Source organism: Eucalyptus grandis, chromosome 8, assembly GCF_016545825.1.
Source record: "Eucalyptus grandis isolate ANBG69807.140 chromosome 8, ASM1654582v1, whole genome shotgun sequence".
NCBI classification, from domain to species: Eukaryota; Viridiplantae; Streptophyta; class Magnoliopsida; order Myrtales; family Myrtaceae; genus Eucalyptus; species Eucalyptus grandis.
In genome coordinates, this window is record NC_052619.1 from 49,466,616 (window position 1) to 49,479,122 (window position 12,507).

The 12,507-nt window shown below is 39.0% G+C and overlaps 1 protein-coding gene across 1 annotated transcript; it reads left to right on the forward strand.

Moving 5' to 3' along the window:
• The first annotated feature begins 10,014 nt into the window (after positions 1 to 10,014).
• On the forward strand, positions 10,015 to 12,195 carry LOC104414884 (probable aspartic proteinase GIP2). The gene is made up of 2 exons (XM_010026098.3): positions 10,015 to 10,476; positions 11,207 to 12,195. The coding sequence occupies exons 1-2, from the start codon at positions 10,015 to 10,017 to the stop codon at positions 12,032 to 12,034; spliced, it is 1,290 nt and encodes a 429-aa protein (XP_010024400.1). The 3' UTR covers positions 12,035 to 12,195.
• The last annotated feature ends 312 nt before the right edge of the window (positions 12,196 to 12,507 follow it).

Below are 12,507 nucleotides of genomic sequence, written 5' to 3' on the forward strand. Positions count from 1 at the left end.
ACTGAGGGAACATAAACTCTCTTATAAAATCAGATAAATTGTCACAGAAGTAGAATTACACACACAAGTTATTTCGGATTTTTTTGTTTAGCAAAAAATTGACCATCAATTTCTTTCTTCATTTTTCGGTGTTTAGATTGCTAAAGAGAATAAATCAATGGAAAATGGCTTCATATTTGGATAATTAGAACATCGACTCTCTTATCAAATCAAACCTTGACGGAGGGCTCGGATTCTCAGCTTTCCAAGCTCAAATGTTGGTCCATGCTTGGGTCCTCCAAGGCTGAGCCTAGGCTCAGGTCTCTTGAGGATGGGCATGAGCCCTCGGCATTAATGCCCAAGTCCTTGGTGAACGAGTTCGAGATATTGGTTCTCGCACGAGAGAGAGGAGGTGGAGCGAGTTGCCGCCGCCGTGTCTCGCCGTCGCCGAGACTTAATCCCTTATGGTCTAGAAGTTATTAGATTAAATCCCAAGAAATATCTTCTACATAAGATCGAGTTATTTGATTTCTACTTGGAGGGTACCGAAGATTTTACTTGAATAATAGACAACTGTTGATCCACAATAACCGATTGCTCTTCGATATTTGTATTGGGAGTGCATAGCAGAAGTCGAATACTTTCATCTAGAGAGTTTGCCAGGAGGAAGCCTAAGTATGAACTTGTTAACATATCTAGTTAGACTCACATTCATTCAAAAACTTAAACCAATGAGTTCTGAGTTACCAAGGATATATTGATTGTTTTACATTGCACAAATTCTTCATATGAGATTTCTCTAGGTCTATCTTAACAATCTCTCACTCGCATGTAAGCTCTAGTATTAAGTTTGCTCCCCTTAATTTAGTTATCCTTATGCATGAACTTATCTTAACTTGAATCTCCAACACCAAACACTATCTCCAGTCTCTTTCTTCAGACTAGACCATTAAGTCTACCATCGCACCCACGTTGTCACCCAACAATGCTCGTTTGCCCGAAAATTGAATTGGTCACCAGATTCTTTCCTTGAGATATTCACTAAACATCAATACACATTAGGACTGGGCGACAACAATGCTTACTTGCCCAAAAACCGAATTTTCACTAGATTCCTTCATTGAGATATTCATTGAATACCGATACACATTAGGAGTGAGCGATCAATCGCCATTGGCATTGATACCATTTGTTGGAAGTGCGTAAAAGAAATCCAATATTTTCATCCAGTGAGATTGCCAAGAAGAAGCTCAAGTCCAAGCTTATCCAGTTGGATTTATCTTCAATTTTTTTTTAAGAGTTCTTTAAAAATGGGTACACAAAAGTTTAAGCTAATGAATTATGGACCAATTATGCTATATTAACTACTTTACATCACACCGATTACTCGAAATGGGATTTTTATAACATAACTTAGATATGACTCTTTACAATTTGATGATGTGAGGGTAAGGCCACGTGAAACTAATGATTTGATAAAAAAATAAACTTATGTTATCAAACGGCTGAGGTTCTTTAGTAGAATAAACGTGGTATGAATAACTTTTCTTTATCTCAATAAACCTTAGATTATCTTCAACAATGGTTTTTGGGATATAATTTTTTTTTCCTATTTTCCTTATGGATTTTTATTGAATAAAAATCACAAAAAAATCACAAAAACTATGCGTTTGAGTTCTAGGTTATGGATGCTCTGATATCACATGTTTGACGCTAAAACAAACAATCTCACGATCTCCATAACTAGAACAAGAACACATATTATTGAGTAGAAAGATTAACGCACTTGTTTTGAAATTCCTCGTTCTTGATGCGAAAGTAGAAAAATGACGATCCAAGCACAAGTCATTCTCTTCTGTTGCCTTCTGTATCATTGGCTCAATAAGACGGCCCCCTCACCTTTTAATGCTAAGTAAACACTCTTTGTGAGGACAATTGTGAGAGTTAAAATGAGAGATTTGAGCATTATTTATAGAGTTTCCAGCTAGGTTCTTTCATTCTCACCTTAGACCAACCCCATAAATGGTAAATTACAATATCAATTAATGCAGCTCACATTAGGAAAACTCTTACAAAGTTGCCTTGGTGTTTTGAGTGTTGCTTTTCTTGGCTTTATGCGTATGAACTGTTGCTGAAACAAGTAATCGAGCAATCATGACACTTTGATAGAATTATGATAAAATAGAGCGAAAAGAGAATTTCTATATATTTCTATGTGTATAATACTGATGATACAAGAGCCTATTTATAGGCTATTCTAGACAACTATCTAAAGTAATAAAACATTACAATATCAAATAAAATCAATTATAATCAATCAGGAAAGATAAATATCTTTAATATCCCTTCTCAAACACAAGGTGCCATAGAAGAGGTCAACTGGAATTTGGAGAAAAGATCTTTAAAACGCTCAGGTGGATGTGCCTTAGTGAAAACATTAGCCGTTTGATCAATTGAGGAGGTGGGAATAAGACGAACAACACCACGAAGCACATGAGAGCATATGAAATGGTAGTTTATTTCAATATGTTTGGTACGCTCATGGAAAACATCATTATGAGCTATTTGGATGGCACTTCGGTTATCACAATGAATTACCATTCCACCATTATGATGAACTCCCATGTTTTCTAATAATCACCACAATCATAATAATTTCGAAGTTGTATCGGCAAAAGCACGATATTCCGCTTCTATACTCAATCGAGCAACATTAGTTTGTTTCTTACTCCGCCAGGAAATAAGGGACTTTCCTTAGAAGAAGCAGTAGCCTGTAGTAGAGTGATGATCAAGAGGAGGATCACTAAACCAATCAGCATCATAATAAACTGTTAACTCTATGGTTGAGTTAGTAGAAAAGTGAAGACCATGAAATAAGATATCCTTGATGTAGCGAAGAATTCAAAGAATAGTGGTAAAATGAGTCATCCACGGCACAATCATAAATTGACTCACAATATGAATAGCATAAGCGATATCAGGGTGGGTAACAATGAGGTATATTTGACAGCCAACTAACTGTCGATAAAGTGTAGGGTTTGGAAGATGAGTGCCATCTTTTTCATCAAGTTTGGCATTATTCTCAATGGGAGTGGTAGCAGTCTTCTTTTCAGTAAGTTTGGCTCAAGAAAGAAGATTAGTGGCATATTTCGCTTAAGAAAGATAATAGCCAGAGGAATTTGAAGCAACCTTCAATCCTAGAAATAACTTAGCCTCCCAAGATCTTTCATTTCAAACCGTTGACTTAAATACAATTGTAGTTTTGTAATGCCATAGTGATCATCACAAGTAATAACTATGTCATCTACATATAACAATAGTAGAATACTCCCACGAGATGCTCGTTGAACAAATAGAGCATTATCATAGGGACTGTACACAAATCCAAGGCATTCCATGGTAGAACTAAACTTGGAATACCATGCACAAGGAGCTTGTTTTAGTCCGTATAATGCTCGGCATAGATGACACACTTTACCAAGAGTATGAGTATATCTAGGAGGTGGCTCCATATACACTTCTTCAGTGAGATCTCCATTAAGGAATGCATTTTTGACATCTATTTGGAATAGAGGCCATCGCTTAATAGCAATGACAACAAGGAGGCTATGAACAGAAATAAGACGTGTAACTGGAGTAAACCTCTCGTCGTTCCATTGTACCATCTACCTTAGTTTTGATTTTGTACACCAATTTACAACCTATAGCCAATTTATCAGGAGGCAAATCAATCAAATCCCAAGTATGAGAGTGTTCTAATGCTTGCAACTCATCTGCCATTACTTGCTGCCAAAGAGGATTAGTACGAGCTTCTAATATGTGCAAGGCTCATGAAAAGAGGCAATTATAGAATAATAGCGAAAATCACAAAGCTAAGTAGAAGGTTGACTTACACAAGTAGAGCGACGAATAGGAGAAGAAGGAACTTCCAAGGGTGGTGAATCTGTGGATGGCATAGACATATTAGGAGTTGCCGAAGCGGGATTTCCAGAGATACCTGCATCAAGATTAGGAGAGGACGATTCTAAAGAGGAAGATGCAAGAGTGTCATCTTCAGGCAACGGATTGACGGAAGGATTTGTCAAGAAGCGAACAATTGGAATAATGGGAGAAGATGCAAAAGAACATAAAGAAGAAAACATTTTATGTTCTTAGAAGATAACATGACGAGACACACAAAGTCAATTGGAGACAGGGTTTCAACTTCTATACCCTTTATACCAATGCCATATCCAAGGAAACAATAGAGATGAGCATGAGGTTCTAACTTCGTACATTCATTTGGAAGAAGATGCACAAAACATGCACTACCAAAAACTCGAAGTAGATTGTAACTAGGAACATTGTTATACAAGCGCTTATATGGAGAAATGTTACATATAATAGGTGATGGAATACGATTAATAGTGTATACAGTAGTATGATAGGCCTCCCCCCAAAATTGTTTTGGACAAGATGCTGAGATTGAAAAAGAGCATACAATATCTAAGATATGCTTATGTTTACGCTTTCCTCGACCATTTTATTGTGAAGTTCCTAGACAAGAACGATGAATAATAATACTATTATGAGAAATTATTTTAAGGAACCATTTGTCCTTATATTCTATGGCATTATCACTACGAAAAACCTTGGTATCTCGAGAAAATTGTGTTTTGATCATGGCAACAAAATTACCATAGATATGAGTAAGTTTAGATCGATTTTTCATAAGATAAAGTCATGTATAACGTGAATAATCATCAATGAAAATCACAAAATAATGAGAACCTCCCGTAGTGGGAGTAGGAGAAAGTCCCAAAATATCTAAACGAATTAGATCAAATGGAAGATAAGAGATAGATTCACTGATATTGAACGGTAAAGCATGATGTTTTCCTAACTTACAAGGTAGACAATCAAAGGTTTTATTGTCAACAGAACCTAGATGGCCACTTGAAAGCAAAGAACTTAATTGATAAAAAAGAAAGATGACCTAAACGAGAATGCCAAGTTTCAAATAATATTGTGGCAGCACAACTAGTGAAGGAGTTGGGAAGCTTTAATGAAACAAGTTCAAACAACTATACCACTTTACCACTTGTCCCAATTGTATGTCCCGTCCATGGATCCTGCACATGACAACCATTCAAAGAGAAATGAATGTCAAAACCAAGGTCACATAACTGACCCACATATATCGAGTTTAAGGAGAATTTGGGGACCATAAATGTATCGGGTAAAGACAAGCTGGACATTGAAACGTTCCTTGTATGACTAATTATCATATGAGAATTATCAGTTGTGTGAATAATATGTGTTTGCGAAGTGTATGATTTTGACTTGAATAAATGGGAATTGGAGGTCATATGATTACAACATGCAGAATCAAAGAACCATGAATCGGGAGTACCTGGAGTGACTGATAGAATAGAAGGGCTAGAAGTACTAGTTTCTTGAAGAATGAAATGAATTGTGGACCAAAGATCATCTAATGATTGTGTGATAGACGAACTATTAGAGGAATCCTCTATGGTAGAAGTAGTAGTGGATGGGCGGCGTGCAGGTAGACCTCTAAATTAGGATCGGTTGTTTATTCCTATAGGTTACTTAGATTGTAGCTGATAATAGTTAGATGCATGATGACCAAATCGGCGGCAGTGTGTACAATAAAGTTGTGCCATGATGATGAGCTAGAAGTGGCAAGCACTACATCTGTAGGAGTGGAAACCAATGGAGTAGCATGTTGTACCTTTAAAGTCGCAGGTTGAGTTTCCTTAGTTAATAGTTTCGAGATAATTGTCTCAAGATGAGGTAAGGGATCCTGATGCAAAAGTGAGGCTTGCACAAGTTCATACTCATCATTGAGAGCCATTAGAAATTGCACAACCCACATATGATTATGATATTCAACAAACTTACGAGCATCGGTTGTTGAATCCCATGTTGGTTCAAATAAAGCTAGTTGATCCCATATAGCATGCATGAAAGAAAGAAAGTCATTAATAGACTAACATGTCTCCCGATGTATGCAATGTAAGTTCCCTAATAGTTGATATTGATGAGCAATGTTTGATGTAGAATAACGACTAGCAAGAAGATCCCAGGCTTCCTTTGATGTATCCGACATGAATCTCTTAACCTTACCGGTACTAGAGATCATTTTATGGACCATCTTTAGTATTGTTTTGCTCATCAAATCTATAATCTATTGGTAGGCTTCTCTTAGGCTAAGTGGGTTCGGATTACAAGAGGAATTTTTCTTAAACCAATTGAAAATGGGCTTATAGAACGGGGAAATGGGTTTTTGTTTTGGATTTATCCTTTGAGGCTCTAGTTTTGATAGTTCATTAGGCTCATCATCTGGTGATGGTGAAGAGACCGGGCATAATACTAAAATAAGATTAGACAGTATGCTGGATAACCACAAATTGGTACCTTCCACTATCTCCACCAAAGAAGATCTGTGGAAGATTCTCCATCTAAGTATCCCTGGTATAAAGGATCTCGGGTCTTTTTCTTTTCCTCTTCTTGTTGTTTTAGAGAGGCTGTACAAAGTTCACACTATTAGTCCACATCCCGGTAATAGTATACTGTAACTGGGATTTTGAAGTAGTACCTAGGATTACCACTTCCATCGAACAAATGTACTAGAAGACTTGTTTGGAATTTGTGGTCAGATCTACCTTCTTCATTTTGATGGTTCTAGACAGGTTGGACCATAAGAAGAGTGGAGAAAATAAAGCTAGACGCTTCTATTTTCTACTCCATGCAATCAAATTTAATAACCATATTATCATAACTCTTTTTGTAGGACTTTGGCTCAGTAGATTGGACAAATATCCTTATGGATTTTTTTAGTTGGTTACTTAGGTTTCTAGTACAAGTTTAACCTATTCATCTCTGGAAATTTGTTTGGAAACATGGACACAAGATATTGTATAGTTATTATCCGCAAATGTCATTATGGCTTCTTCTAATGTTGGGAGAGAAAGGTATATTGCATTGTTTTGAACCCTATACACCATTTGATAGTGTAAGGTAGCAACAACAAAATCTGCCATTTAGGAAGATCTAGTAAATTGGGGTTGGACTTTCAAGGCAGTAAAAAGTCGAGGGTCAGAAAGTGCCATATCGAAGTTGGGAAACAGGGTGACAAACATCATCTAGCATTCTAGGTAGTCTTGATTGTCCTAATACAGGCATATTGGTAGTCAAGAAACTTTGTATCTAGAAGAGCCATACAGGCAACTACAGAAAGACCTTTTCGACCATGGAATGATAAAGCAGGACAAATTGCACCATAATATAGATAAGTGTATCCTTGCCGAAGAGCAGTAAATTGTTCTTGCTGGATAGCAAGAATAGGATGTTGGTTGAATCGGGTAGATTATATATTCCTTCGCCTCTTTTGGAGCGTGACAGAATAACTTTCTAATAAAGCGGATGGGAGAAAAGGAAGATGTATGTTTAGCAAAAGCAGCATAAAAATTCACAAGGGGAAGAGAAGGTGGGTAGATTTTCTCAGCTTCATTGAGGTAAGTACCTCATAAAACTAGTCGATCTTGGAGGCTTCATATTTACCAAATGATTGGAAGGAGATAAGGAAACTGGGACATCTACAAATGGAGTTGAAACTGTTTCGTTCTGTGTATTTTCACTCATGATTAGGTGATAACCCCCTTCAAACTCTGTGTTATAATGAATTTTGGAAGGATACTAAAACACATAAACCAAGCTTAGGGGACACCTGAGCAAATGCGATTAGCATTCAGCTGAATCCTTATTTTGAATAAAAGGCCTTCTGGCCTCAAATTCTGATGCCCAAGATCCTCATAAGAAATGTTATCTCTTAATTTTAGCATCTCCAAATCATCTTGTGATTTCAATTGATATCTCCAAATTTTTTTCCTAGTGCCTTTAATGTCCACTTACATTTTGTCACGCACAAGAGAAACATCAAGGAATTTGATGTTACATTGGAGTTTAATTTGAAGTGATGTATACATCCTCTTTTATCTACGTCAATGATATCATGGAGATCTGTTGTGTTTAAAGAAGGGGAGGAAAGAATGTTCCGAGAAAAAAATGGTGAATGTTTGTGTCAGCTCCACAACGCCATCGTTTTTTTTATCTTTTCTTTTTCATTTGCGCATGAAATTAATAAACCTCCTGCACCTGATCTGAATACACCAGTTGATCTTAATATTGTACCATACCTAATTATTGTATATTCTCTCTATTCGTCTCCTAGCTATGAAATAGCCCTTGATTACGCGAAAGATCATGTGAACGAGCTCATTAAAAAATTAATTACGCCAATATTTTGGAGATTGACCGTTGAAAACGTTGCGACCCCTAGCTCATTGGTCTAACATGGTGGAACACATGGGACAAGATCTGCAGACTTGATGTTATTTTAAAGTTCCGATTTGTTTCGATTCTAACATCAAATGAACATCGATCTGTTAGTGAGTTGGAATCGAACTGCGAATGCTTTGGAAGATAGAGAATCCACGCGCGCCCCAAGTCCCACGCAGGTAATTATGTCTGGAAAAGTTCCATTAATTTAAACGTCGAGCAACATGCTTTAGACCTTGATTGGAGAGAGAGGATCTTCGTAGAGTTTAATTAATTACGTTTAGTGGGGAATGACAGCATTTCATGTGTCTGTGCTCCAAAGCTCCCGGCTTCTAATTGCCCTTCCGAAACCCTAGGGTTTATCCTGTTCTAATCCATCAGTCCACGTTGCCTTGGCAGGGAAGTACCTTAGTAAAGTCTTAATCTATTCCAATTTTAATTGTTGTGCTGCAGATATTCTGAAATACCTGTTTCATGTAGACATACAGAACCTAGTCTTTTGAATCAGATGAGGTCCCTGCTGTCTGAGAAACTCTGCAAGCACGGTGGCAGAAACCCTAGTTTGAGCAACCCATCGGAGTTTTGCGTATCATTATAACAGATTGGACTAATTAAGTTTTGTCGGAAACAGATTTCTGAAAAACGAACCAATACTTGAACGATCGAGTACTGAAAACAAACATGGAAAACATGCCTGGGAAGAACATGTAACACCGATTGAAAAATATATCATGGATACGGACATAACTTATTTGCCATAGATTAAGTACTATTGTAGTATGGAAAGAATGAATTGAGGCCCTAGAATTCTATTCGTTAAGAGAGAAAACATTGTTGTCCAGGAAAAGAGGGAAATACGTTCTGTGTTTTTCACTTTCTATTAAACAACATTCTTCCTCTTTCTATTTATTTATTTATACAATAGTAACTGCACTCTCTTATGGGTCATTCACTTACAAACCGGGTTTTGGCTCAACATGGGCGGATAAGCTTAATTTAGCCCATCAAATAAAGAACCCATCAAGTTTCAAAGCAAAAACAAGATTAATCTTGGACCTCTTGTTGAGAGAAATACACTCCGACGTCACATATTATGATTGAGATCTGGATCCTTCCCTTAGTCCCATTCTAAAGGCTTGCAGTCTGCTGTGACTTTGAGATCTGGATTTCGTTTCGTTTCGTTTTCACATTAAACGAACATCGATCCGTACGCTGGGTGGGCATTAGAATAATTTCTTCATTAATCGATCGAACTGCCGATGCTTTGGAAGATAGCGAATTAACGTGGGACCAAAACCTCATGCAGACTACTTATGTCTGAAAATACCTTGTCTGATAACAAGTTTCGTTAGTTTAATCGGCGGACCACGTGTTCTATTCTATATTTGAATTGGAAAGAGAGAACTTGTACCTCTTTTACTCAGCTTTTGTATTGCGCATGGTCCGCCGATGTTCTGCGCAACAGCTCACGCTTTTGGATTCTTAAACCGATGGGTTAATCCTCGTCCTTATCTATCGACCCACGTTGCCTTAGCAAGGAGAGAGGCTAACAAGTCTTAACTAAATTCAATCAAGTCCGATTATATCTATTTTAAATAAAAATTGTCTAGATATTTTGCATTTTTGTTTTTTTTTTAGCTGAGTTTATATAAACTCACATCCCTCTCGCTCCTCTTCCCAGCCACCTCTCCAACAATGGCAACCCCTCCTTTCATTCCCCTCTTCCTCTTCGGCTTCATCTTTGCCTCTGCCATCTCCTTGGCCACGGCCACGGCCAAACCCGCCCCACTCGTATTCCCTGTCGAGAAAGATAACTCCACAAACCGTTACTACGCCACCCTCCAGCTGGGGACTCCCCCTGCCGCCATGAATGCGGTCCTTGACCTCACGGGCCAGTTTACGTGGCTCGACTGCAGCGCCTACAAGTCCTCCTCCTTCCACCACATTCCTTGTAACTCCTCTAGGTGTGATGTCACCGGCGCCGGTGGCTGCGTCGACTGCTCCTATGGCCCCGGTGGGACCACCTGCACCAACGGCACTTGCGGTGTCATCTTGGTGAAATTTTTCTCGGACATGATGACGTCCATCGGACTTGGCGAGGACGTCCTGGTCTTGCACTCCCGGAAAAGGAACAAGTACACGTCCAAGAGTAAATTCGTAAGTCGAATATCTTCTTTCGTTTACTTTGTCTTTTCGAGGTGTTGGCCAAACTCTAAACACAATAGATAATTTTATATAAAAATCTATTGCATTCATACTTACTTTTTTGACATTTTGACTGATCTTGTTTCTGCAAATGAGGGGGCATGTCTAGTCGCCACTTATAGCTCAAGTGTGTCTTGGTTATATCTTCTAAATGAGAACATCAATAAGGTATATTAGCCTGGATTCCCAAACAAAGGCAAAAATTACAAATCCACCCTGGAATTTTCCCTCACTTACCCTTTGCATCCTGTGATGCCAAAATTCTGACTTTTGCATCCCATGATTCGATAGAAACACAACCGCTTTTCACTTTGTGTCTAACACAAGAAAAAAGTTCAACACAATACAGAAATTAGAGGGCCCGAAAGTTGTTACTACTTGGTCCGAACCTCATTGTGCCAATAGAACTAATAATTTGTCCGGTGTGCGATAATAGCATTTGCAATTTGTATAGATTCGTGCTAACTAGATTGAACTTATAATTACTATTTAACAGTTGAAGTGATTGAATCATCGTATCGAGATAAAAGGTGTTGATTCATATAAACAAGCGGACTATTTCATGTCATCGTGCATTAACCGTAACACTTCAAAAAATGAGATAATTGGGAGAAATCTTGCCGAACGGAGATAATTATCTTTTTACTAATTCTCTCTCTCTCTCTCTCTCTCTCAATTCCAGCAACAATTTCCCTTCACTTGTGCGGAATCGTACTGGGCGGAGAATCTGCCGGAATCAGCCAAAGGCATGGTTGCGCTAGCGAGAAACCCGAGCTCGCTCGCCACCAAGCTCCCCAAGCAACTCAACCTGCCCCACAAATTCGCTCTCTGCCTCCCTTCCTCCTCCAGATCCGGCCACGGAAACCTTTACGTCGGTGGCGGCCCATACGCGAAGCCTCCAATTAAGCAAGACCTCGCGAAATCACTCCTCCGCACTCAGCTCCTCATCAGTCCGGGGACCATCGCCCCCGTCTCCAGCGAAGGCGATGGGTACACCATTAATGTAACCGCCGTCAAGGTTGACTCCGCTTCGCTCACCTTCAACTCCTCGGTCCTCAAGATAGACAAGGACGGCTTTGGGGGGGCCACCATCAATCCTCTTAATCCGTTCACGTCCCTCCACTCGGAGATCTTCACGCCTCTTGTGAAGGAATTCACGAAGAAGGCGAAGAGCAGGAAGATCAAGCAGGTGATGACGGTTGCGCCATTTGGGGCTTGCTTTGACGCGAAGACAGTGAAGAGCGGGGTGGCCGGTCCGGACGTGCCGGCAATTGTGCTGGTGCTCCACGGCGGTGCGCAGTGGAGGATAGAAGGGGCGAATTCGATGGTGAGGGTGAGCAAGGATGTAATGTGCCTGGGGTTTTCGGACGGAGGAACATATGGGATGGGCGCGATGGCAATCGGAGGTCACCAGATGGAAGATAATCTGGTGGAGTTTGATGTCGGGTCGTCCACGTTCGGGTTCAGTAACTCGCTTCTCCTCTTGAACTCCAGTTGCTCCCATTCTTGAGCTGCTTTCCCCCGTCTTTGCCGATCTGACAAAGATGATAAGTCCCCTTGGTGTTTTGAGCGTTGCGTTTTTGGCTTTATGCGTATGAATAACAATCTATATCTTTTATTTTGAGCAAGAATATTTAATTTGTGATATCGAATTGAGTAATGTGAAAGTGTGGGCGCAAGATCTGTTGAAGTGTGACTCATTTCTCAATTCATTATAGACACTTTGTTTTAATAAAAAAACATGTCCTATTTATGTCCAATATATGTGTTCCGCTTCCAACAATGAAAGATATAAGTCCTTCTTCAGCTTTTAATGAGAGGCAATAGGTTTTATGGTGACTTGGGACAGAAAATATCCCGTCAGAAAACTTTTACTTGGAAATTCAAACTGAAATAAATTGTGCTAGAATTTAATTGACGACAAAACTTAAAAGTAGGGAGAAGTACAGCCCAAGTGCCAAAATTTGGCATTGATGAATACTT

Bases quoted from the DNA above. Each gene is read 5' to 3' on its own strand.
- LOC104414884 (XM_010026098.3), top strand. From the start codon at position 10,015: ATGGCAACCCCTCCTTTCATTCCCCTCTTCCTCTTCGGCTTCATCTTT. The intron at 10,477-11,206 runs GTAAGTCGAATA...TCTCAATTCCAG, and splicing joins ACACGTCCAAGAGTAAATTC to CAACAATTTCCCTTCACTTG.